The sequence below is a fragment of the Branchiostoma floridae genome, chromosome 5, assembly GCF_000003815.2.
Source record: "Branchiostoma floridae strain S238N-H82 chromosome 5, Bfl_VNyyK, whole genome shotgun sequence".
Classification (NCBI taxonomy): Eukaryota; Metazoa; Chordata; class Leptocardii; order Amphioxiformes; family Branchiostomatidae; genus Branchiostoma; species Branchiostoma floridae.
Window position 1 is genome coordinate 10,420,608 of NC_049983.1, and position 26,911 is coordinate 10,447,518.

Genomic DNA, 26,911 nt, shown 5'->3' on the forward strand with positions numbered 1-26,911 from the left:
GGACACCGATTTTGTAAGACACCCCAGGTTGGTCCTCCAACTGATGCATCATCCATGGCACAAGAGGGACGACCAGGTCTGGGAGCTGTTTCCACAGACTTCCAGCCACGTTTGAATTCAGGATGCCAGAGTTTTACAAGGTCATATGATGGGGCATCATCACCATAAGTTTCATTTATTTCATCAAAAGTCTTCTTTGGTGTGCGTCCTTTCAAATACAAAAACCGGATCACTGCGCGACACTCAACTGGTTCCATTTCACACCTGGTCCATTTCGCACCTGACTAAGTTCAAACACCAGTAAATCAGAAACCACAATTACTTCAGAGCTGTCTTTTGCAACATAACCCATAGAGATATGAATTATTACACATACAAAATTTCAGATCAGACAACTGGAAGTGGGTCAGGACCATTACTTATTGCACGCCCCTCGTACAATCCATCCCGGCTTTCTCACATTCTCCAGTTACACACGCACACGCACACACGAACGCGCACACACGAACGCGCACGCACACAAGAAACGCGCACACACATACATATACACACAAACACACACACACACACTGACTGTACTGCAGGACAGGCTTCTAGTATTGGAGAACGGGCTTCTAGCATCTCATCATGCGCGTTGAACCAATATTTGACATTAGAGCATTTACAAGCAAGACTAACTCTCGGCTGACGTGAAGAACAGACGATACACCGGATGATGAGTGAGTGAATGTGAGTGGTAAATGCTGTAGCTGTAACAATAGAGTAACTGGCAAAAAATGACGCCTCTTACAAGACCGAGACGATGTAGGCTGAAGTTCCAGATAAGGTCAACTTGACGGACGACGAACAGACAAGCCTTCTGTTGGAACATCATAGTGGACATGGACATTTCCGGCCTGGTCAGTGCGCGTGAGCGGTAGTGGTAGAGAATGCCCATCGTCAGTGTTTTCTTCTGAAAAATGATCAAGTCCACATCCTTTTTTGTCTGTTTTTTTCTTTGTGAGATGATAATATGACATGGCATACATGAGAATCTGAAACTACAATTGATGCTTGGAGTAAAGAGAACTAGAAAGGCAACATTTTCCTTCTAGCCTTCTGCCGACCTGCTCGCATGCAAAGTAATGCCATTGGACTGTCCCAAAGTAGTGTGTGCGAGTGAAAAAATGAGGCTATGAATGGGGATATATGAGTAGTCTGGCGTGATAGCCTGCCCAGGTAGCCAGCTCAGGTAGCACAGGTAGCCAGCCCAGGTAGCCAGGCCTGGTACACAGTCCAGCCTTTTCTGTAAACCCTCTCTGAGGTTTACAGAGGAAGAAAGAAAAAGAACACACCAGCAAACACAATATGTTTTCTTCTTAGGGAAAACATCATTATTGCCTTGATGATAGACACTGAAAGAGATATGATGTTGGAACTTTGCCCTTGGGAATGGGCTATTCAATACTTATGTTATCGAAGCACACCAACAATGCATCATCTTTTACCTTCCAAATCAGCTTGCCTTAAGTTTCTGTTCTCCTTGGCTTTAGAACGATACCACTGCACCAGCTGGCTCGTTATCACCCCTGTTATCAGTCCAAGCACAAAACCGGTGACTGTCGTCGCTATGGTAACAGCCGCCAAAACTTCAGGTCCCACAATAGAAACACATTTTGCTATGGGAAAAGGTTGGAAGTGAGAAAGGAAAGATTTCTTACATACAATACAATCATTAGGTAGCGCAAATAACATTGATCTGTGTTCAGAGTATTGCAAGTAAAAATAGAATGATGAACAAAACTGCAACTGTTGCAACACTTAATGAGGTGTAAAAATTAGCACATCAAAAATTAAATGACATACAGAACCACCATTACACCATAAAACAAAATAAACATTCGTAGTTGTAGCCTTTATTTCCGATAAGAACGCAACAACACGCTCACAACATTCCACGTCAAAATAAGCACATGAAAATGTCGACACCACTTCCCATCACACACTACTATCCTGCGAAACAAAAATGGCGGAACCTCTGGATGGAGGCGAAACCAATACAAATTTTGCTGTAGAAAAATGTTCGTTTGCTTAGTCCTGGAATCTCGCCGGAAATGACGTACGGAACCTCCCTGGTTCGGTTTCCCTCTGATGAAACACACACTTGCGTGAACTCTAAGTCACCGGCTAAGTCTTACCTGCCAAGTCAAGGGCGATGGCTAAACGTAAGCTTCTTCTTTTAAATCAACGTTATAAACAGAAAATATAGATACTATAAAACTTTTAACAGAACATTTAAAGCATTATCATGCTTTCTTAGCGCTGAATTTAAAACATATCGCCTTTACCTTGAGTGGTTGTCGGTTGCGTTGAATGTGCTGATGTTGGTATGATGGTGGGCACAGTGGTGGTGAGGAGAGTCTTGAAGTACAAGTCATGGTCACTGGAATTAATGGGATCTTCGACCATGTCGTATAGGTTGCAAATATTGGTAAACAATGTTATACCGTGCTGCCATCGAAAAGCCAAGCAGGAGGTGGAATTCAGGCAAGCTTCTGCACAATATTCTATGGAACTTTGGATGTAACTTCTGAAGGGTGCGACTGTTAGGAACGACTTATTCCGGAGTCGCTGGAAATTGCCTATGAGGTCTGTCACTGGAATTAAAAAAAACACAAAAACAGGCATTATGAGGGCAGGCAGAGTACTGAAAAAAAAGCTTTCTGTCGGAAAATACACACACACCGGAATATCTGCTATCTAGTACGATTTTCTGTGTCCAGACGAACATGAAAGTGGTCTCGAACAGGTTAAGCTTATGATAAACTAGAATTCCACGACCCCATATCTTCGCACAACAGTTTTAACCTTTACGACAGATTTGTTATGTGTTTCTCACCCAGTATGCAAATCATCATAATGATCTCGCTTATTTGCATAAATTACATTACTTGATCGTCTCTACCACCCAAATAACAAATGTAGACAATCTCATTTTAAGAAAGAAGGCCATACTAGCTTTTTTGATCATTTATGCAAATGAGGACTCCATTATGGCATTGTAGTATCTTGTCACCTTCGATATAAACTTCCAAATGCCATAAGTATGAAACGTCATTTACCACTATGGCATTGTAGTATCTTGTCATTAATTATGCAAATTAAGTCTTCATTTGCATAATTTCTATCTACCAGTCTTCTTCTCTTTCTAGGTTACATATGTGACAGGTTCAAATACTAGTAGTCCTATCATGGCAAGCCGCTAGGGAGCCCAAATCATTTCAGGGGCACACACCAGCTTATTTCGGGTTTCAAACGGAGGCTGCACACCCTCAAGTCTAGTGACCATCTCTTCCAGGGAATTATCCTGAAGCAAAATAACTATATATGGGGTGAGAGGATATTCCTTCGGCTACAAGACCAACTGACTTCTGATTCGTCAGCTTCTCTCATGTAAGAAATTGGAGTGAAAAAGCATTATTTTCATGTCAAAAATAATGCACAAAATTGGGTATTTTTGCATTGGATAAAACCCAATGAATAGATTTTTTCGGGCAAACACGACTGATGTTGTCAGAAAGAGATAATTATAAAGAAAACTCTAGTACTACAGTTTTTGTTAAATATTATGATCCACAGCGCCCGGTATTGCAATGTCGATTCCCTTTAGGCTTTACAATGCACAGCACCTCAGAGGTCAATTTAGGTCAGGGTCACATTTAAGGCGTATGGATATCCGGAAATGAGGCTCGGCAATTTTCACCCAAAACACACCACTTCCTACGCATTTCAGTCATGTTAGCATTGAATGCCATTTCGCAGTCATTAATGAGAAATGTAAACAAAAACCCTAGAAACCCTTTCGTCACTTTTTTGTTGCGCACTACCACGGTCGCGGAAGAACTGGGGTATGCACGGTTCAAGGTCTTATCCGTTGAATACAATCCATCGATATCTAGGAATCCTGGAGTTATGCTGGTCAACTACACACACAACTACACACGCACGCACGCACACACACACACACAAACACATACACACACACACATACACACAAACACACAAACACAAACGCACACATAGAGAGAGAGACAGAGAGAGAGAAACGCTACCGAAAATATAACCTTCTAACAGCTGAAATACTATTCCACTGGTCGTGAAAGAGAAGACGGACGCTGTGTGCAGTATATAAGTTTTATAACAGGTTCGTTGTACCGGGAAAATTCCATAGACTATTTGAACAATGAACCACAGCTTAACGTCCGGTAATAATCTAAGGACTGTGACCCTTACTGACTAGTAGCTTGAAGTCAGATGAGCGACACAGAATGGTTTCAAACTCATGGCTCAGTTTTTGTCAAGTGGCTGGGTCACTAACCACTGGACAACGCACGTAGTAGAAGCATAATTGCGTTAATCTGTGTCCAGTGGTTAACATGATATAAGCCTTCACTTAGCTCCCACACATCGTATATGTCTATCATGTAAACAACGTACGGTGAGCATGATGAGACATAGATATAGTGTAGAAACTTGCTCACGTAATGTTAAACCATTGGTACAACCATGTAACGTTACATGGTTTCAATTGGATAGTGAAATGACCTACCGGTAGTTTGGGCCTGACCACTGGGACTCGAGACCAACACCTTGAGCACAAACGCAGCTAACAACAAGACGGGAGGGTTCATTTTCTTGTGGTAGGAATGGCAGTCGGGTAGCTTTTGTTTGTCAAATGCGATTTAATAGGCTGACACGCTCTAATGAGCAGAGAACTGCACGTGATGGCGTCAATTATCAATGGCGGTCTTGGGGGGAAGGGGAGAAACAACAAACACTTCAAAATACCCGGGGTGGATGCAAGTTGGCGCACACAGGTACATACAGGACTGGAAAAAATAAAGATCTACAAGAAATGTGAGAGTGAAACGTGGGTAGCAATATACAGAAAAAAGACCTTGACACAATATTTAGACAGTCCTTTACAATATCATTCCAGTTCACCGAACCATTTAACAACTCCCTGTAAAACAACAATACATGCAAGCCTTGTGAGTCCAGTTTTAGGGCTCACTAAAAATAATCTATCAAACCGTCGGGTAAGTCAGGTTGGGTTTACTTTTTGTTTCTAGTTTGTATCTGTCCTGTGACTGTACTGTCTCAACTTCTAAATCATTGGAATTTATCTGTGAACTCCGAAATCGTGAGAAGAGTACATATTTACTCCAAATCATGCGACCTTGATTGTACGATTATGCTGATGATACCCACAGTCATACCTCACATTAAAGTGATCACGGCCAGTGTACCGCGTAGGTGGAAAGGGGTTGGGCAAGTGCCTGGTAGGACAAGTCATTTGGTAGTTGAGAGACAAGCAATGTACACAACGTGGAAGCGGCTACAACACTATAGGGTATAGTGTGGGTTACAAGTGACATAGGTAGGTTCAAATTATTGTGTTACTACTATATTCTAGATCTTGCTTTCTAATATGTGTTGGTAGCTTACATCATCATCATTAGTGAAGGACGGTGTGTCACTTAACATTTGATATAGCTCACGTCTGTTTTGATGGAACATTTAGTTTCCGAATCAGCGCGTTCTGGCATACGGATGTACCTAGCGTCTGGGGCGGTACTGCAGCCCACCTGCTCCATATAGTTTGTATTGCTGCGACTATATGTAAATTGAAACATGGATTTCAATGCGTAGGTCACCACCTCTACCTGTTACTCGTTCTAGCCTGGAAGCCAGACTGTTTCCAGGGCCTACACAGGCTAGCTCCTCGTCTACAAGGCCGCTGCGCGAACTCTGACTCAGCTCCATTAGGTAGACGTGATTCACTATAGGAAGTATTCATACCAAGAAATGTCGCCCATGTATTGTTGACGGTGTAAGATGTAACGTTCGAGATAACTATAATTTAATTGCAAATGATATCTTCCTATTAAGAGCCGGAGTAATGCAGCGAGTTTCAACATCGGATTTTCGAAAGAATATCTTCAACAGCCCGAATGTAACCGAGTTTCAAAATCGTGGGATCGTGTGGCGTAACTGCCAACCATGTGTGCTGCCGACCATGTGTGCTGCCAACCATGTGTGCTGCCGACCATGTGCCCTTGGCATAAATTTCCTCACTTCAGCCAGATGTAAAATGTGTACCTGACTTCTATTCGAATTCGGTTCGGGAGGTAAAAGGCGGTGGAGGGAGGGGGTTGGGCTCTAGGTACATTGGATAACAACCAACTGCCTCTGCGGCCTCAAAATTGCTAGGGGACTTCCTTAACCTTATCAAGTTTGTTTTTCTCTTTATGTAGCTCTGACAAAATAAGTTATTGGCTGTGGTGTAGTGTCACATTATCCTTGTCTGTCCAAAAACAAAATTTGAATTGAAAAATAATTATTCTAGCTAATCTAAAAATCTGACGTTGTTCGGTGACCTGCGAACATCGACCGATATCCCTAAATATTGTGCAGTGACAGAGAGGATACCTGCTGACTAGTACCGGAGAAAATGTCCATTCAGAGCTCGTCGGGTGATCTTTTATCAAGACGCAGAGTAAAGATGTTGGCTAAATTCAAGTTCTTGGGCCGCTGGTCTCCTCGTACAGATAAAAGATTCATTCCCAGCTTAGGGAGGGTGGAAAGTTCACCGTCGTCTGTAGCTAATACGGAACAATGACCTCACATATAGTGTGGGCGAACGTTTCCTGTCGTTTCCCAGTAAAGGGTAGGGGACTATTTCCGCTTTCTATGACCTAACAAGACGTAGGCGTAGCCGTTTAGAATGCTGTTGGCGTCGCACTTGAGGAAATAATTTTGGTGCCACGCTCGATGAAGTGATCTTGAACAACAATATTTCTCCCATTTTTAGATCACATATGTCACATGGTTGAATTGTCCCGTCATGGGACGCATGTATAGAATTTCCAAATTTAGATCCTCTAGATTGTATAATCATGTCATTCATTACTACATAGCAAAAATTGTGGCTCAAACGTAGGCCTGAATGGATAAAAATGTCTTATTTGTGAGTTGAGAAGGGCTTGGTGATTCGAATTTTTTAGATTTTTTTGGTCCCTACCGGCTGTTACGGCACTGCAGCGGAAGTGTTCTGGACGTAATTAATGAAATAATGATATGATTACAAAGTGGTTAATGATGTGAAGCTGAATATCGTTGAACATTAGTACTGCAAATGAGAACCTCATTTGCATAAACTGATCAGAAAATGCTAGTACGTATCTTATCATTCTTTCTTATGATAAGACAACTTCTGTTATTTTTGGATTGAGGAGATTACCAACTAATATCATTATGAAACCTTATATATAATGGGAAACACACGTAATATTTCTTACATCAGTCGTGAAGGCTACAAATATTTGGCGATAATGGAACTCGAATACTACAACTTGTTCGAACAGTGAGCACAGCTAGTTGTGTTAAATGAGTCATATAACGTTATGTTATCATGTACCATGATACATAGAGATCACATTCGTAACCCAATATTTGGTTATGCTTGTACTTATTCATAACAGAAATCGACTCCTCCAGTATTGCAGGAAAATCATTTTTGAGCATAAAGGATCCGAGAGACTGTGATGGCTGCTGCAAACAAGAGGTAAGAGAACTCTTTCCTTTATAGGTCAAATCGGGCACATGCCTTAACTGTGCATTTTTTCTTTTATCATTAGAATATTGTATTGTTGCAAACGTTCACTACATCTACAAAATACGATAATCTAACAAGAGTCAGTGTAGATGCCAGCTAGCTATGACGACAACACTTAGAAGCAGGAAAGTGTAATGTAGTTTTTTTTTGTTTTTTTTTTGCAAACAACCACAGGGGCAAACTAAGTGTGAAGAGTCCGAGGGGCAGGTTGGGACAGCCACATTTCTTGAAAGCCTTTCTGCAGGAAAGGCAGAAAGACGAGGTCGACAGCCCTGTTCTACAAGCGACTGCTATAGAGCAGGTCTCCACCACTGCTCGGGAGACGTTCAGCGAAGCTTTGTGGAAGGAGAATTTGGATCTGGCTGAACAAGCATGGGATACCCAGTACATCAAGGTGAGTACATTGAAACACATGTGGCGGTTTTTGCAATGATGTGGTTTTTGCTCAGATCATTTTACCGGTCGTTAATTTTGGAGACGGAATGCCAAACATTAAAAAATAGTTATTTGTATTGAGTATCTTATTATAATTACCTGAATGTCTAAAACCTTTCTCAATGTGCAAAACTTTTTTCAATAGGGCATCGCATCTGGAACCCTCGACCCAAGGGACTTTGGACACTACACGGTTCAGGACGCTGCATACTGCAACGCTTCCACCCACAACCTCAAGTTCCTTATGGATACGATCAAACACCGGTCTCTGCGACAATTCTTTGAGGGCCAGTACAAAGGCTACAAGAAGTACACACAAGAGCTGTACGATCAGTGGTTTCTCAAGGTAAGATAACTTGAAGCTACCAAACATCGACAAACTGTAAAATACATTCTAACTGATGAACTTTGTGAATTTAAAGAAATGTTATATGAATCAGACTGCTCAATTGATCGTCAACGTCATCCACTTGAACATTTTATTCTTTTTCAGATTTCATATATTTATTTCTGTGTAATATTTTGTGACAGCCGGATGGCGCAGACCTCGGTGAAGCTGCCCAGTGGTATGTGAACCTTGAGAACAAGGTGGCGCATGAGGAGGGGGGCCCCTGTACTACCTGGTGGCCATGATTCCGTGTCTTCGGCTGTGGCCCTACCTGGCCAACAAGATGAAGAGGGCCAACAAGATGAAGGATGAGGGCGACGACAAGGTAACATCAAGTCTCATAATTCCACCAGGTGCCATAATACCGCCACATCAAAGAAACACCGTTATACGGCCCTTCTCAAAATTGTCTTGAACACCTAAATATCTGAAGCGTTTATACCTCAGGATTACTGATGCTGCATTGGCACATCTCTTTATATCACCTTAAATTGTATTTTTCATATGTGACGGTATTATGACATCCGACGAAATTATTAGAGTCGAAGTTACATGTGTTTTGAATGTCTGACTGGAATACAGATTTAACTTATACTAGTACACTTTTGTAGTTAAAATATACATGCAGAGATGCAAATCAGATGATGGCAATAAATTTGGACGTTCTTTGTTCAACATGTTTTTTTTTATTGCAAGTATATCGAATAAACAGTTGTTTTCTGAATGAAGTTAAACTGCAATTTCCGACACAATACTAGTAAATTTGACTTTCACCAAATTATTCAGAATGACTTCTACCAACACAGATGAACTCTCAATAGTTGCTTTGCATTGTAAATATTCAGATAGCATATTACTTTGTAGTGATGACGGTTTAGTCACATATTGATGAGCTGTATCTCGCCAGGACTCCAACGTCTACAAGTTCTGGATTGATGAGAATGACAGTTACCACAGTGCCGAGGAGGTTGAGGCAGTTGTGAACGCATATAGTTCTCTTATTAACCACCAGAAGGCCAGTAAGATCTACCGCGAGTGCATGTTTGGGGAGGTCACCTTTTTCAGGTATGTTTCAACCTGTAGTCTTAGTCTTCAAAAGTGTTTTGAATTGATATGTTGGTGAATAAAGAACCTTCTGTCACAATATTGATACCATGGTTGTATGAAAATGTATGTCTCTGTCTATGACATACTTGATATGTATACAATATAACTGTGTCTTATCATACTTCTTCATTAGGTCCGCCTGTGGTGAATCGCTTCTGGTTATCCCTCTGTAAAGGAGTCAAGGAGCGTGCATATGGGTAGACCCACCGTCCCCATCAGCATGTATTGCGGACACAGAGCTGTCTTCAAAGTTAAAGCAATTTTTGGGATTCCAAGAAATAGAAGTCAGTGCTTGTGAAAGGATAATGAAACCTAATGTCGTGATCGCTGTTCTAAGGATTATAATGTCTGTATGATTGCTAGTGTGTTGAATGCTTTTATTGAACAAGCTTAAGACGTAATGGAAAAATTCCTGCACCTGCACTTAAGGTCCTGCACAATAAACTTTTTAGCAGAGATATTTTGTCTATTCATCAATTATTGCTTTAAGTTGACCATCGTTATAAAGGAGGGTCGAGAATATGTCCCCAGTGCTGTTAAGTGTTGACTCATGGCCCTCCCGGCTAAGTTGTATTCCACTGGCGTGGACTTTTCAGGGTTGAATTCAAACCACGTGGATTTGGTGTCTGTAGACAATTACCAGCACCAGTCAAACTATGGGGGTCCTCTCAGCTTAGTTGTATTCCACTGGCCTGGACTTTTTAAGGAACTTGAAATACCTAGATAGGTGCCTGTAAACGGACCAGTAACAGGCCGAGCCATGGGGGTCCTCTCAGCTTTGTTGTATTCCACTGGTGTGGACCTTTCTGAGATGGACTTCAACCGCGTGGATTTGGTGCCTGAAGACAGACCAGTACCAGGCCGAGCAATGCCAAGCAAGGTCTTTTCCTTTAATGGAATTCGAGGAAGATCCACAGGCCACCCACCCCTCTCCACATCATGAAGTTGATCATACGGAGCTTTGAAATCAGCCAATTCTCAAGAAATCTATCATTGCTAGCATGCAAAATGACAATTAATCCCAATTTTGCAGTCACTGTAAAGTTAGTGGTGTTAACTTTCAGTACTACAGCTTTGCATTGCATTGCCATTGATGGAAAATTGAGGACTCAGACATCATGAACAACAGATGCAGGTTTCCATGTAATCACAGGCATTCCTGTTTATTCTGAATCTCAGAGTAAAAATATAATATCCAATATGCCACTCTACTACATAATGTTTAGCTACCGAAGTACGCATCCTGGGTTAACCACTTAATGACACTTTTCCCTTCTGTATTACAATCAGTTAACATGTAATACCTACCCCTTACGTGTACTTTCTTGCACCGGATTGACATTAAGAGCTTTAAAACACCTTTTAACAGTAGTAAGTTTTTAACTTCAAACTCTTTGCATGGTGTTCTCTAGAAATTGGTTACTATACTTGCAAGAAAAGGGGTAAAGAAATGGAATGTACACAAATTGTAATCTATCTGTACGACTAATCTAAGGTTAGGATATGGTACAGTATGGCTGCTAGTTTGCTGTAGAGGGCTTTCATTGAACAAGACAAAACGGCAAGGGTCAACTCATGGAAGACCATTTCGCCTCAACCGTCCATGGTCACAATTATTCAGAATGGTCTCCTACTCTTCACTTCTTTTGTCATTACTCTTCTCAGCTGTGATTTAAAAGTTCTTACTGCTTATGGCAGCTTTAAGGTATTCACAATAAGCATCAGTCCAAGTTAACTTTCTTCAATAGCCACAATACTTAAAGATCCTTGACATGCAAAATCTGATTGCAAAAATTCTCACTACAATGTCTTTCATAGGTCTGACACGTAGGAGAATTTAATGTATAGATTCTTTTTTTCTTAATTATTGAGGGACATGAAAGACTTAATAAACATATAAGCCTAGACAGCTTTTATGTTGCTGTACTAAATGCCATAAAGTCCAACATAGTATCAAATAGTTGGTGCGAGCTACATGTGTACCATGCTTTCAATTGAAATGTTTAATACCAATAGCACTTCAACTGCATTTAAACTCATTCCAATGGTGGTCATATAGCAGATTTGATGAAATGAAATAAATGTGCATTATTTGAACTATTCTACTAGAATTATACTTGTTCCTTATATTCATTGTGGAAACAAATCCTTATAATATCAACAAAATGCAATGAAAGAGCTTTACTTAATAGATACATGTTATATCATAGATGTAGCAATAAACGTATAAAAGAGAATCTTCTTGCTCATTTTTACACGACTGTCGTCTGTCTCTGGCCTGCAGTGTAGGAGAAAGATGGGCTGGCTTCCACTAGAACTGTCAAAACAACAGACAAAATACAATTACCAATTTATTATGCAAGCCACAGCAGGGCATAAATCAAAGATTGCATGACACATTGTAAAATGTCCTCCATGTATGGCCATTGGCTTTATCAGAAACATTGAGAAAGTGAAGATGAACTGTCTCTACCATTTCATGAGGGAAACATAACATTCCTTGATTATTTCTGTATATACCTTTACTTTCACTATGGTTTTATTTTGCAGTTGGGGTACTCTTAAAATGCCAAATCTCAAAATCATCTCACCATGAAAGGACAAAGACCCTCTTACACACCATCCATAGGTCGCTTTGCTACCTTGTATTACCATTACGCTAAAATAAAATCCGAGCTAGAACCCTGGTACATGAACACTTGCACTTACATTTTTGAGGAACTCCTCTGCACATATACGCGCCCTGGCATTGATGGTGAGTTTCATCTCACTAATCTCATCTAAATCCTAGCTGGAACCCTGGTACATGAACACTTACATTTTTGAGGAACTCCTCTGCACATATACGCGCCCTGGCGTTGACGGTGAGTTTCATCTCGCTAATCTCCTTGTCGATCTCCTCCATGAAGTGGATGATGAAGTCCACCAGCTTGTGCTTGTACATGGCCTCCGTGTGGAAGTTGGTGATCAGGAAACTGATGTCATAGCCCTGGAAAAAAAAAGCAAACGAGGAAATCAGACTTTCCTCCCTTACCAGTAAAGGTATTCCCATAGCCTTTTTAGGCCATATTGTCTTGGTTTACTTTGGTATTGGCAGGACTCACTGGGTCCTGAACCAGATACCCAGCAGTTACGACACACAGGGATAAACAAGTCCACTAGCCAAAAACAATATTTAGCTCTCTCTTGGGGTGAAGGAAATCTTCAGATACCACATTTGAGTCTAATACTATGGAAACTTCTGATACAGAAATTTTAGCTAGTCAGTCTCACCTCTACAGGTTTTCTTCTGAGGATGAAGAAGTTTTCTGCTCGCATCATCATGAAGCCCATGAACTTGTGGCACAGAATGGTCTCAATCTCATCAGCCTGGAAGGAATCACACACAAAAACTGATTATCAAAATCATGGACAAACAGTTACAGTACGCACTGACAAAAGACACTGTCTGTCTGTCTGACTGTTTCCAAAATCATATTGAGTTGCTTTTTGGCTCATCTTATTACCTGGATGTCTAGCCTTCATCGACATACAGTTACAATGGTTTCCAAATGGGTGCAGAACAATGCATTTCAGATGTACATGTCTGAAAAAATGCCTGAAGACACCGGACGATCAACTAAAATCAATTTAAATCCATGTATCTCTCTCCATTCTAAGTTAGTACATGGAATACATGACTGCTTTACTATTGTGTGTCATAAATTAAGTTTGTAAACTGAATGGAATTCAGTGGAGGTCCTACTGCAAACTTTCAATAAAGCCATCTATCTATCAATCTATCTAGTTGAGTCAAAGTGCTACAGTGTAGTTAACTACCTGAAGAACACAAACTGTAATTTACTTTGTGTTCTCGGTACCAAACGTTCATGCTCTGAAAAACTTTAACTTGTTGTTATCAGTTCATGGTGGCAGCAGGTGCACGAAATTATGTAAAAAGTCAGCAAATTATGTTATAGGTAATGATGGGTTCACATTACAGGTGTCACTGTGAAAACCGTTAAAACTTCAGGAACTACAGTATTGACTTGTTTACCTGCTTTACAGCTATGGAGATCCGGAGTGAGTTGACGGAGCCCTCGATAAGAACCTTCTCCTTCTGGTTCCGACTGATCACAACGGGCTGCAACAGCAGCTCTTTGCTACTCCTAAAAAAACAAATGGAGTCACAAAGTTAACACAAAACTATTTAACAGGATTTAAGAAAGGTTTTCAAATAGACTATAGAAAAGTGTCACCAAATAAACACTATGCCCATGTACATACTTCTTTGAATTAAGATAAAACTTAATCTTGTGAACAAGTCAGCATGACAAAACTTGGTCATCAGATAATGCAAAGTTATAGTATAATCAAAAAATTGTTAAATGTTAATTGTTTTCTACTTAACCTTTCAATGTGTGAAAACTTTATAGGCATTTTCACATGTTTAAAGCTTAGATGGGTACTAATAATTACACTACAGCATATGCACAGAGAAAGTGCAACAGTTCAGTGTCAATGACTCATGCTGAATATGACCCCCCAGTCATGTGCTTCAATAATAAATGAGCTCAACTGTCAAATCAATGCTGTATTTACTTTACTCACAATGAAATATTGACTAGATGTACATCTTGCTGGCAGAGTAAATAATCCATTTCTACCCTCTATGTTTCTCTGTGAAAATTCAATAACCATCAAGGCATTTCTATATTTGATGCTCATATATACAGGTAATACTGCAGGGCTTTAGCCAGCTCGAAATTTTTTTCCGTCAGCCAATTACAATCGTCGTGAAAACCGCGAAAATTAGTTAGAAGGACTGAACTGAGACCTTGAAAAACGGGTTTTAATGAGATTATCGTATGCGAAAGGGCACCGACACACATTGTCAACAATCATAACAATAGCAAAACAAACAGTGTGTGTCTTTTACGGCCGTGGATGGCGTCCCCAAGCCGCCTGTAGCTTCCACCAAGGATTTTTGTCCATCAAGGTTGACGGATTGGCTTTAAAATTTTTCCGTCAGACGCAGCAAATTTCCGCCAATTGACGGAAAAACGGACGCTGGCTAGAGCCCTGTAATACTGATAAATTTCTTGGGCAACCCATATCCCAAAAGGATACTTAACATCTTTTCTGCATACAAAGTGACCATAAATCATGTATTAAACTGCAATGTGTATTGTAGCACTAGCAAATGATATGAAAACTTCTCACCCACTTTACCATATTTCCCCAAGGTATCCGTGTATATTTGGACTATATACTAGCAGTACATAATGATTATACATATAACTGCATAGTTATTTCTCTATGGGCATACTAGTAACTATTATTAACTGGAACGAAACTGATGCTATGTACAAATGTACAAGTAGTCTGGTATTATCAAAGGTCTCAGCTCATTTTAATCATGTTATCTTAAATAATGTTTTGATTGTTCGCCATTTATCTAACTTTAATTAGTTCGAAATAAAGGTTCTTGAACAGTTATAACATTATCATGCCAGGTTTCTGTAAGCTTTATGGTGTGCGGCTGATATACTGTGATTCGGACCCCTACACTGCATTTCAACCAGTGAAGGAGGCTTTTCTTTGCAACAAAGGTAAAGAATATTGGCTTTAAGTTTATTTCAATAGATTGGCCCTCCAAATGCAGAATACACTGTTTCTGAGAATTATAAATCTAAACATTTTCAGGGGGAGGATGCCCCCAGACCACCCTACAAATTACAATGCTCATGCCAACTAGTACTAGTATGCCACTTGCTACATGGCCCCTTTAAAATGTATCAACTTTTGCACAAAGTTTTAACAATCATGAAAAAGAAATCTAAAGCTAATAAAAAGGACAAGATTTATGGGGAAATGGAAAGACGGTGACCATAAAGATACAGAACATTTCAATATGGAAACAAAACATTAACAACAACAGCAAAGTGTGTGTATGGTGTTTGAGGGACAAACAGGTTTTCTGCGAGTCGAAAATTTGTTTTCGTAAATAAGTCAGAAAATGTGCAGTACAAAATTCTCATGTAGAAAAATGTGACGCTGTGATATATAATTTTCCATCTGTAACCTGATTTTTTTTTTTGTTCGAAAAATGTTTGATTTCAGGTCCCTTGGGAAAAGTTCAACTTGAAATCTTAACATTAGAAAATCACTTAGACTTGTCAGAAATACATGTGCATAGAATGATAGATACGTTACCACATGAGGGCAAGGGGGTGTTCGGAATATTCCAGAGTTTTATTGCTGTGATGAGCTCACCTGACTTCTACCTCTGGTTTGTTGTGCCTCTCCACCACCTGTGAGGAAAAGTTCTCCAGACACATGGCCGCCGTTAGCGTGGAACGCACGGCGTTCAGGTACGGGCGTAATGTCGCAGACTGCAGGGAAAACAACCACGTATATCAAAATATCTTTCAATCTCTGCTTCAGGCAATGGAGCATACCAATGCAATTGAAAGAAAATAAATAGACATGTGAAAAAATGTGCTATACGGCTACTTCACAATCAAATGTACCCATTTTTTTTCTGACATGTTATCAGTTGATAGCAAAAGATACACAGCCTATAGCTGTTTTATAAATTCATTTCCCAAAACCTGGTACAACAAGGAACATGTCACAAAAAGAATTTTGTAAATCGGTCAATATTTGGCAAAAATCTTGACCAAAGTATGACCTAAAAATGCTCAATTTTAAGCGTTATCGGGGACCATTCAGTTTTTACTAATTCTTAAAACTTTGATCTAACAGAAAAATTGTAGTTGGTAGTTAGAAACCACTTGCTTTTGATATGCAGTCTTGTAACTACTAGTGATTTTATGCTTTTTTTGAAGGATAAGACCATTTTTTGGTTCAATACGGACTATTTTCCCATTTTACCGACATGTTGACAGATTCCAATGTTATTTTAACTGGATATACATGTATCTGAGTCTGTAAAAGCTAATTGTTTGCAAATATTGGTGTTGTCTTTGTATGTAAAAGTATTAGGTATTATGTGTATAAAAGGTCAGAAGTAGAATAAGATCAGTAGCACACTCTTATGACATATTATTTACAAGCAAAGTCCAGGATGTCATTTTCCAAAAAAAATCTGTAGCGTCCGTACCCCCCTTAATTTCTGTATTAAGTAAATCCCACAAGCTTGTGATTATGACAGTTTAGAGGTCTCTATTACCACATACTAGAACACCCTTTAAACCATTGCTGTCCTGAAAACTCTGCCTAGTATAGCATCATAAACATCAAAATGTAGCGTCCGTACCCCCTGTAGCGTCCGTACCCCCACCTGTAGCGTCCGTACCCCCATTTGAGGTTTTTCAGCAAAATGCTGTTAAAATTACTGTCCAACTGCTACAATTGTGACTCAATACATTAATAACAGTTCTTACAGATAGGTTTGGTTAACTTTTTTCTCTAAAAATGTGACTTTTAAATGAATTTGAGCTGCATTTTTCTGAGGTTTCCTCCACAAATCCACATTTACTACAATCCCTCAGACTTCATAAATGGTCCATTCCAAAGCAGCCAGAGATGGATGTGAGATTATATTTGATATTACCCCATGAGTTTAGCTGATATAAGAACACCAGTTTGGTAGATCTACGTTAAACAAGGCATAAAGTAAACATAGTATTACACAGTAAGTAATGTGTAGCGTCTGTACCCCCTGCACTACTGTTTCTCTTGTCCAAACTACATGTAACTTTGTAGTATGTATTCAAGAAAGATGCAAGTATTGTAACATTGCTGGTTCGATGGCTTGGGAAGCATTGTGTTATATTCTTTTATGTAAACCATCACTTCTTTATCAGATTCTGTAAAATCTTCCATTTAGGCCTATTCTTAAAATGTACAGATCCAACATGGAGGAATCTCAACTGGCATATTTGTACTCCCATTTTCTTTGTTAAAATCCCGCAGTAGCATCAATGGATGCTTCAATCAATAAATAGTTAACATTCATTAGAAAATAGACATGTTCAGTGGGCTAATTCCATTGTTCACTACCAGTCTTTACTATAATTGTGTAGCGTCCGTACCCCCCTTGAAATGTTCATTAATGGTCATATGAAAGATTCTATGTTATGTTATACACTATATCTGTTGTAATTTTATGTAGAAGCCCAATAAGGATAGATAACCACCAAAATTTAGCTACTATGGTGCCTGGATTAAGAATTATAGTATTTGATCTTTGCTTCAACTTCAAGCCAAAATACCCGCATATCATTATAGCTGCTTTAGTAACAGATGACCAGAAAATGACCTATCATAATCATACTGCAACTTGAGTTGATTTTCTAGCATAGCAAATGTTAATTATACAAGAAGATAAGGATAAAACACACATTTTCTGTTCTAATGTTGAATATACAGTATGCTGCAGTTCCAGTAATTCTACAGTTGTAGCGTCCGTACCCCCTTAGTGATCCCTTTATAAAAGCCCATGTACCGAAGTTATAAAAGCTCGTTGTGCGGAGATCCTTTAGGATAGTATGCCCAAGGTGTGTACCTTTGAACTGCCAACAACAAAAAAAGAATAAAATGGAGTTGAATTTTCACCCCTAGTGACCCCCTTTTGGTACATTAGATTGTGAATTAGCCGTATAAATATCTAAAAATTCCGAAGCTTATGTATTGTTTGCAATTCATTTTGACCAAAAAGGAAATACAAGACATCAGCATTCGGCATCTTAAGATATAATCTACGTGTATGGAGTACCTATCTATGACAGATTTAGTCATGTTTACTAACTACACAAATCTGTTGGCATGTTCACAAGTGAATGCAAAATTCTTACTCACTGACAGGGAAATACACAGATAGAGTAGTTCGCCGGGTCTCTATCAGTATTATGTGTAGTAATATCTATTTTAGAGCATGAAAATACGACAGGAAGTACCAGAGCTGGAAGATCACGTGTATTTTTTGTGGTGGCCCCATTTTGGGGAGGGGCAACTTGTGTCTGAAGGTATGAGATAGCTACTGGTTGATCGACTCACACTTCAACCAATTTTCCAGCAAATCCGGTGCATTAAACACCCTGAAACTTTTTCTACGCGCACTATGGTATATATTGAATGGTATAAAGTTATACTAATCACTAAATATCTTTGATTTTAGATATAGAAAGAGAAAACCTGAAGTAGAAGAGTGCTCACCATGTTGAACAGGAAATCACAGGGACCAGGCGGAACCGGAGTAGTGCGCGTGCGCAGTACGCCGCATCATGGGAATTGTGCCGAAATTTGACCTTTGACACCAACATGGCGGGTAAGTTCAGATGTTTGACCGCAATTTCCCATATTTTGGGCCTTTTCGTGCGCGATTAGGAAGTAACTGGCACTAATTTGCAGGTAGAAAGATTCGTAGAGATGTAAACGTGGAAATAGCATTGGTAAAGGTGTGATAGTGCTACAGAAATATTGAATATTGCATAATTTGCACGGTATAAATTATCAGCCTACGACATGCTTGTGAAGGGCTAGCTCATGATCATATCACCTCCTTGATCATATATAATCTTCTTTGGGGATAGGTGACCAACATCAATCATGTTGTTTGTTGCAACCATGTTCTCTATTCCTTTTAAATGTGTTAACTTGAGTTAGAGGTTGAAATACTGACTGTGAAAAAACGACAATTCAGCCTTTTGTAAATGTGCTGCAAAAGTTTTTAATGTCAATGGCAATAATAAACCATTTCTATCTCTCTCTCTCTCTTTCCAGCCTGGAGAAAATCCACATTTTTTAGTAAATCGTGAGGACTCTTGACCTCAAAATGGAAGATAAAGGAAGTGGTGCTTTTCTAGTTGAGCAACAACATTGCAATCAGGAACAAAATGCCGGGCTCAAACAGTCATCACCAAGTCTGCAGAGAAAGAGAAGGAAAAGTGGCTCTCAGACCAAAGACTTGATATTGAACTTGACTACTGGAAAAGCAACAGTAAATATGCAAAATGCACGACCAAAAGTCGCAAAAGGAAACACACTAGTAGAAAAGGAAGTTCATGAGAAAACTGACAAGGAACAGAGTGACTGCCATGAGCCCCTGAAGAAGAGGAAGACAGTTGGGACATCTCTCTCACAAACCTATGACGACAACACAGGACATCAGGCAACTAGTGATGGACTTTGTAGTAAAAAAGAGGCGCAAGATGATTCTTACTTTAGGTAGCATGGAAACCATACTTCTTTTTCAATCTTGATTCTCACAGGTCTGTTATTTGATGTCTAGAAAGTACATGTATATTGAATAGTTTCATATTTGTCATTTCTCATCTCAATCAATAAAATGTTTAATACAAATACAATTTGTCAGATAGTTACTCAGTTAACTTGTCAGTAATGACTGTTAGAATCAGGGCTATCTACAAGACTGGTCCCTCCTTCTTACTCTCTAAGGATGGAAATTTTCTTGTTGATATGAAAAAAAAAATCACCACATCTCTTCAAAAAGTCTAAAGTTCATAACATAGATTTGATAAAAATGTATTTTTGTAAGCTTAAGATCTGTATCTATATAGCCGGTATACTATAACCGCGTAACACACCAGCTTAAAATGACAGATTTAACAACGAAACTTAGTGACATTGGCTCTCAAATGATGTGTGGTATGGAAATGAATTTAAAACTGGAGAAAGCATTTGTAACCATGAATCTTTGTTGATCGACCTATGAATCAGTGCTTATGCAGATATCGGCATCCATGAGGACATGCTGGCTGACACAGTCAGGACAAATGCTTACAGGTGAGACATGTATTTGTTTGCTTGTTTCCTATATAAAAAGGAAGAGTTCTTTTTTGCATATGAAAAAATTGTGGTGGAAAAATTTGTGTGTAACAAAATAAAGTTCACAAAACATGTCAGAAAATCTGTGTTACAAAAATGTTATACATGTAATTCATTTGGTGAATTACTTGCAGCCAGTATACATAGGTACCCAAAGTGTGAGTAATGAGGCTGATACATGCTCAAGGCGTCTCCTCGAAATGAATTTTTTCATGCACAAATTTTCACATGCAGAAAACCTGTTCCCATCATTAATAACACTTTGGGAAGTTGTCATACAGTGTGGATGTGAAAGCAAGATATTCTCCCCCCCAGACTTGCTATCCTGCGGTGCTGGGAACAGATCAGAGGGAAGGTGGTGGTGGATGTCGGGGCAGGGACAGGGATCCTCAGTCTGTTCTGTGTGCAGGCAGGGGCAAGGAAGGGTGGGGCAACATCTTTTAAACATTTTAGTCCAACTGCTTATCATGAGTACATTGCCATATCACCCATCGTCAGTAGAGAAATTTTAAAGAACAATATTTGCTGGGCACAGCGTCAGGAACAGAGAAGAACTAGCAAGAAAACTTATACTGTGGATGCCAACACACGAATATACACATGCCAAGCTGACTTACATAGACCAATTTGCTAGGGATGAGGGGTTGCAGGATGAGAATGCAATGATTGGGCAGAAACACCTAAAAGGAAAGGATGGACTTAGTCTAGGCAACAAGCCCCAAATAATGCTGATGATTATGTTTTTACAATAAGCAAATTTTTAAAATGAATTTTTTTAGAATCACAGTAAAATATTGGAAAGTCCTTAGGTATGTAGGCCTCCATATTAAGGCCTTATATGCTAGGTCTCCAAATCCATCTGGTAGCACTTATAATCTTTGCATAATGGGGAACAGCAGATGATAAACCAGATAGTGAGTATGAGGGAATGTCATGTCATTTTCTAGGTTTACGCATCTTCATAGTACCTTAACTCTACGATACACACATACATATATAATATATTTCACATATACCCCAGTAGATTATAGAGTTCACATGTACATGAAGCTCTCACTGCAACATACAAGGTGAAGACAGAAAGCATTTGCACATTTCCTGTTTTGGGGAAAAATAAAGCATTGATTTAGTGGATGGGCTTTCTTTTTATGGCTTTCATTTCGAACATTATCCACTTTGTCCTCATTTAGTTAAGTCTCTAAAAGCAACACCCTTTGATCTTTGCTTTGTTGTATTTTCCAGTGTATGCTATAGAAGCCAGTGCTCTAGCAGAGGAGACCAGGAAGGTAGTGACAGCCAATGGGATGGAGGGAAGAATTGAGGTAGTGTGTGGACGAGCAGAGGAGGTGGAGCTGCCAGAGAAAGTGGACGTTATCGTGAGCGAGTGGATGGTAAGGATCCTGAGATTAAGGTTGACTTTGAACCTGCCTCTGTTTTATACAGTTTGATATTCTTAACACAATGGCCTTATGGTAATGTCTAATTATGGATGATTACACCACCGAAGGATGTCTCTAGCAGGGCATGTGATGCAACATAAAGAAATGGCTGGAGCAGCCCTGCTATGGTGACAGGATGAGCCCAGCAGGTGTGGTCGCCCTCCCTTGAGACATAGGAAATCAGTTATGGAGGAAACAGGATTTCAGGATAATGAGCTTTGCTCCTGGTGAAATCCTGGTGGCACCTCTCAAAGGATGAACTGAACTGATAATTATGTTTTCTCCCAGGGATACTCTCTCCTGTATGAGTCCATGCTTCCCTCTGTCATCCATATACGAGACAAGTGGCTGAAAAAGGTAGAATGACACATTTTACAAATCTAGCTGCAGTGAGTTTAGTGTAAGTCTAGGACTGCCTGAATAGCAGGTTAAGGTTTGACCTGAGTGTACATTCCTGTTAAACAAATAAAGTGAAAGTGTAAAGCTCTGCATAGGAACTAATAGTCTTATACTCAGTATACTACAAGCGTGGTACTGAAAGCAAAGTACCAAATCACCAAAAACTACAGTTATTGTTCATTGTGCTAATTCCTAGAACAGTCTATTGTTGGAGAGAGATGGCTGAAATATTCTGCATTTGCTCTCAAGCAAATGTCGGCCTTTCTAGTTATTGTTTATTGTGCTAATTTTTTTCCTTAGTGACATTGTGTTCATGTGTGCTATCCACAGGGTGGGATGATGTTACCTTCAGAAGCCACCATTTACCTGGCTCCCATAGCTGATGTGGAAGTTGAAGACAGGTAAGCTATCATGAACATAGCTCCATGTAAAACATACTATTAGGCAGAACCAGTTGGCTTTATGATTACAATGTTAGTGTTTGGAGAGATAGACTTTCAAGTTTGGAAAGTTCTCATCCCCTTTTAATGCTTGAGACATATAACTGAATATGTATGCTACACAAACATATAATTGAATATGTATGCCACTCAAAAAACATTTTTTCAAGCACATGTACAAGTAAACCAATACCTGCCTACATTGTAAGTGCCAGGGACTGGCCCCTTGCTCGTCTTCGTCAAGACTCTCTAAGTTGCACGGTCCTTTGCACTTGCTTCCACAGACTTTTAAGAAAAAATACAACCTTAATGATTGTATGCTTTATGGCATTGAATCTCTTGCAGTGGTACTTATAGAACTTTTTCTTGTCGCTTAAATGTATTTCAAACTTACCAGATTACAGTTTTGGGAGGACATAGGGTCAAAGTACCATGTGGACATGACAGCACTGAAGCCATACGCACACAGATGTGTCACAAGTAAGTTGGGCTAGGTGTTACCCGTGTTCAAAGTCTCTTATAATATTTCAGTGAAGGTTAGTAATCCAGGTAATTGGAAATATAAGATATCAATTACGTGTACTCATGCAATTGCAACTGGATAGGTTTGGACATGTTTGGATGTTTCAGGTAGCATCCACTATGTTTTGACAATTTGTCTCATAATATCTTACCTTTGAAAGAGAATCATAGTGTTCCAAATGAAAGTTAGTCTGTGTATCACAAACTCTGCTGTCCGGAGCTGTAATTGGCCCCTCCCCGGAGAGGCCGGCGGATGTTGGGCGGGCTACTATAAGCAAGATTTAATCAGGCTAATATGAATTTCTCTTATTCCTATTCTTACATTGAATGTTTTTTTCTTTCTTCCATTTCATTAGGAAAGGTTCAAGTAAAGCCTGTGGAGATGGAGGACATCTTGGCTACTCCTGCCAAGGTCGTGACTTTTGACCTTACAACAGTATCAGAAGAAGACCTTTCCTGTGTTCAGGTGAAATCTGCTTTCCTGTTGTCACCTTTCATCTATTTGGTAGATTCTCTGCCCTTTAACTCTTCAAGCTTGTTGTAGTAATGTTAACCTCAGCTTATAATTTCCCCATTTTTATGTTTAAATGTAAAGTATCATTGAAAAAATGTCCTCTTATTAGTCATGTACAAATTTTGTTAATACGCAGTCCTTGAATCAATTGCCTATCATGAGTGAGACAAATTAGCTATGGCCAGGGGTTATGATGTCACAGAGCTCATGGGGATTCATTTCTGTGATATTATACCTGTTGCTTTAGTTATTCCACCAAACAGGAAACAGTAAGACAATTGATTTCAAAGATTACATACTAGTTGTTTCCAGAAAAGACCAATTTTTTATGTGAATGATAGAAAATAATTCATTTCGCATCTCTGGAATGGTGGGAACTAACTCACTGTTCTTACCCAGATCACCATGCCATCAAAGAGTTATCATTGCTCTCCCTCTGTCCACAGGGTGCATTCAGCTTCAGCTGTTACGGCTGGTCACAGATGCAAGGTTTTGCCACCTGGTTCGATGTCCTCTTCCCATCACCCAAACCCGTGTTGCTGTCAACTTCTCCATACTCAGAGTAGGTCTCAAACTAGAGCACATTCATCGTCTTTGTCAATAGACATAATTGGTTAGAGTTTTGCGACCCTCCCTGGCTTGTGCTGGCATCCCCATTTTGATAGCAGATTTTAGATTATTTTATTAAAAAGTTATTTCAGAGGTTCATTGTATCGTAGGTACCATACAGTTTAAGTAGTTTCTGTGTGTAGATATCTACTATCACCTCACCTCACCTATCCCTTGACCTTCTAGTGGGTCGTTGGGGCGCCAAGATATCTACTATACTAGTAGCATAGACTCGACATTATTTTCCAATGAACTTTATATTTGTTCATGCTACCATTGATCATTAATCAAACTCACAGTCATGAAAATGTTTCCTTTTGAATGTAAATGATTTTTCCAAGAAAAAGGGTTGGTACTGTTCTATAAATTACTGATGATGCATTGTATGGATGCCCTGCCACCAATTTGGAATTTCATGCTCCTACAATATTGTCCCCGTTAACTAAGAATATATATATATATATATATATATATATTGACAACTGACATTGCCTCATGCTTGTCGATTTAAGGTGGAAAAGAACCATGCCTAAGGATTTTAAAAAAATGTCTTTAATTGTTTTCTTTCCACCACATATTCAGAGACACCCACTGGATGCAGTCTGTCATGTCCTTAGACAAGCCAGTACAGGTTACACAGGATACAAGGGTCAGTGGGGTCATCAAAATTACACCCAACTCCAGAAACAACAGGTTTGTAGTCTCACATACAGACACATTTAGGTATTCTTTTATTGAGTTCCTCTGCGGTATCGTTGAAATCTGCTAGAGTGTCCTAAATGCAACCATGTCTTTCTTTTGCCAATCTACATGTATGTTAACATACCAAACTATCATTTAGATCCATCCATGATTTGATAATCACCTGCCTTCGAAAACATAGCCTTCTTAGAGAAGATGAAAACAAGGATATACATGTGTGCAGACAGACTAGTCATATAATGTTAGATGTACCAATTTGAATTATTTTGTGTTTCTTTAGAAGTCAGATTTTGACAGACACTGTGTCATGGTACATGTACATGTATTTTAGGTGTGGTAAAACTTAAAAAAACATTACTGCCTGTTTTTATGTCATTCCTTATCTTCTAATACAAAGATCAAACCTTACTTTTTTCCCCACCCAGATTTCTTGATATGACCTTGAAATACAGCATAGATGACAGAGAAGAGGTGGAGAGACTTTACCCCATGGATGACTGTAGATAGAGAGATTTCTACTCTTTTTTACGCCAGCTTTCTTCCATGGACGGACGGACGGACCTTTTAACCCAGCCCTTCCAAAGCCCCTTCCAAAGGCCCTTCTTTCCTTGCCGAGTTTTATGGCTTAGTTAGACAATAGTACATTCCAGGCGAGTATTAAAACGCTCTTCTAGACGCATGTTACTGTATGTGGTCCAGCGTAATAAATCTACGCTTTAACTCACCATGTTTATATAAATATATATCACAAATTGCATCAGAAGGAACTTAGTTTGTAATAAAAAATAATGCATATTCATTGTGGGTCAAAAAGTTTTACAAAACCTGTTTAATGTGCCAATAATTCATCTGACATAAATTATGATAATGAGGGGGGGAGGGGGGCGACATGTGGAACTCGGGATTTTTAAGCGTAGAATCTAGTCTATCTTACCAAAATAACATAAAATACGCGGCAATTGCAAGGCACAGCTTTTTTAAAAAGATTTTTTGTTTAGTTAAAAGGAAACAACTCTTAAGTCAAGGCTATTTTGTGCTATATAACAGACATATTGTGTAACAAAAACCTTGCTATTTTTGTTGATAAAAGCTTTTATTTCACAACTTCAATTTGCCATGTACTGTGTCTATTTTCAGAATTATCTTTAACATGCATGACAATTATCCTTTTTGATTTACAGCCACTATGATATTTTATTAAGGTAACAGTAAAGGTAGTCCCACAGTCATTTTAAGGCATTGAGGTTGTTATCAACTGTGTCTAGGGTATGTTATTGGCAGGCAGAGCCCATCCCTTGCCTTCCACCACCTTTTACCTCACCAACTGAAGTCAGGTACCCATTTTTGCACCTGGGTGGAATGAGAAAAGTCGTAAGTGCCTTTCTCAAGTAAATAATCAGGAATCAAACCCTTGAACTCTAGACCCACTTAGCCATTCAAGCCAAATGATCTTAATGTGTCTTTTGTGTTATCTTGGGTTTGACATATTTATTACCATAAACGCAAAAGACATCCAAAACATTCTTCAAACATTCATGACTTTTGCAATGGGATTGGGAGCTGATTTTTTTTTTTTTTGCAACAAATTATCATGGTGTACAATGTATGTGGTAAATTGGGATGGCTTGTTGCAGTATCATGTACATGTACAATGCAGTCCTACGGACTAAGTCTGAGTATGAGTCGTATCAGTCATCATGTGACATTGTGCAAATAAAGAGTTTGTGTGCAACAAGAACTATTGTAAACTATTACGGTCAGTTGTTATAAAATTATATGTAATGCCCAAATGCTCTATTGGGCAGTACTGTATAACATAAATGTCTCTAATTTCATTTTATGGTAGGAAGAAAATGAAGTGTCCACTGTGGCTTTTAAGTTTACAATTGTGGTATAGTCTCATAC

At 39.2% G+C, this 26,911-nt stretch overlaps 4 protein-coding genes across 6 annotated transcripts in view; 2 read left to right on the top strand and 2 right to left on the bottom strand.

The window, feature by feature from the left end:
- The window catches only part of LOC118415721, a 6,323-nt gene extending 1,141 nt beyond the window's left edge, over positions 1–5,182 (bottom strand). Inside the window, exons 1-4 of the mRNA XM_035820477.1 lie at positions 4,589–5,182; positions 2,328–2,636; positions 1,488–1,658; positions 791–952 (exon numbers count right to left, since the gene is read on the bottom strand). Of these exons, the coding sequence (XP_035676370.1) occupies positions 828–952; positions 1,488–1,658; positions 2,328–2,636; positions 4,589–4,670 (687 nt within the window). The 5' untranslated portion in view covers positions 4,671–5,182 and the 3' untranslated portion in view covers positions 791–827. The remainder of the gene's footprint in view (positions 1–790; positions 953–1,487; positions 1,659–2,327; positions 2,637–4,588) is intronic.
- Positions 5,183–5,311: 129 nt separating this feature from the next.
- On the top strand, positions 5,312–10,045 carry LOC118415722. The gene is made up of 7 exons (XM_035820478.1): positions 5,312–5,419; positions 7,524–7,606; positions 7,832–8,051; positions 8,238–8,438; positions 8,624–8,805; positions 9,388–9,545; positions 9,721–10,045. Exons 2-5 carry the CDS (start codon positions 7,587–7,589, stop codon positions 8,723–8,725), a joined length of 543 nt encoding a protein of 180 aa, XP_035676371.1. The 5' UTR covers positions 5,312–5,419; positions 7,524–7,586; the 3' UTR covers positions 8,726–8,805; positions 9,388–9,545; positions 9,721–10,045.
- Positions 10,046–10,719: 674 nt separating this feature from the next.
- On the bottom strand, positions 10,720–18,867 carry LOC118415724 (actin-related protein 2/3 complex subunit 4). Its single transcript, XM_035820479.1, has 6 exons — positions 18,750–18,867; positions 15,843–15,961; positions 13,624–13,735; positions 12,861–12,956; positions 12,406–12,576; positions 10,720–11,904 (listed from the first exon to the last, which is right to left on the bottom strand). Exons 1-6 carry the CDS (start codon positions 18,750–18,752, stop codon positions 11,899–11,901), a joined length of 507 nt encoding a protein of 168 aa, XP_035676372.1. The 5' UTR covers positions 18,753–18,867; the 3' UTR covers positions 10,720–11,898.
- Positions 18,730–26,894, top strand: LOC118415720 (protein arginine N-methyltransferase 6-like). 3 transcript variants are annotated; one of them, XM_035820474.1, is made up of 13 exons: positions 18,730–18,861; positions 19,317–19,760; positions 20,274–20,339; positions 20,697–20,806; positions 21,624–21,772; positions 22,109–22,177; positions 22,550–22,620; positions 23,057–23,139; positions 23,538–23,647; positions 24,142–24,257; positions 24,887–24,997; positions 25,432–25,531; positions 26,000–26,894. In XM_035820474.1, the coding sequence occupies exons 2-12, from the start codon at positions 19,369–19,371 to the stop codon at positions 25,511–25,513; spliced, it is 1,359 nt and encodes a 452-aa protein (XP_035676367.1). In that variant the 5' UTR covers positions 18,730–18,861; positions 19,317–19,368; the 3' UTR covers positions 25,514–25,531; positions 26,000–26,894. The 3 variants fall into 3 exon arrangements, with proteins under 3 accessions (XP_035676367.1, XP_035676368.1, XP_035676369.1); XM_035820475.1 differs by lacking the exon at positions 18,730–18,861 and adding an exon at positions 18,865–18,991; XM_035820476.1 differs by lacking the exon at positions 18,730–18,861 and adding an exon at positions 18,924–18,944.
- Positions 26,895–26,911: the final 17 nt, after the last annotated feature.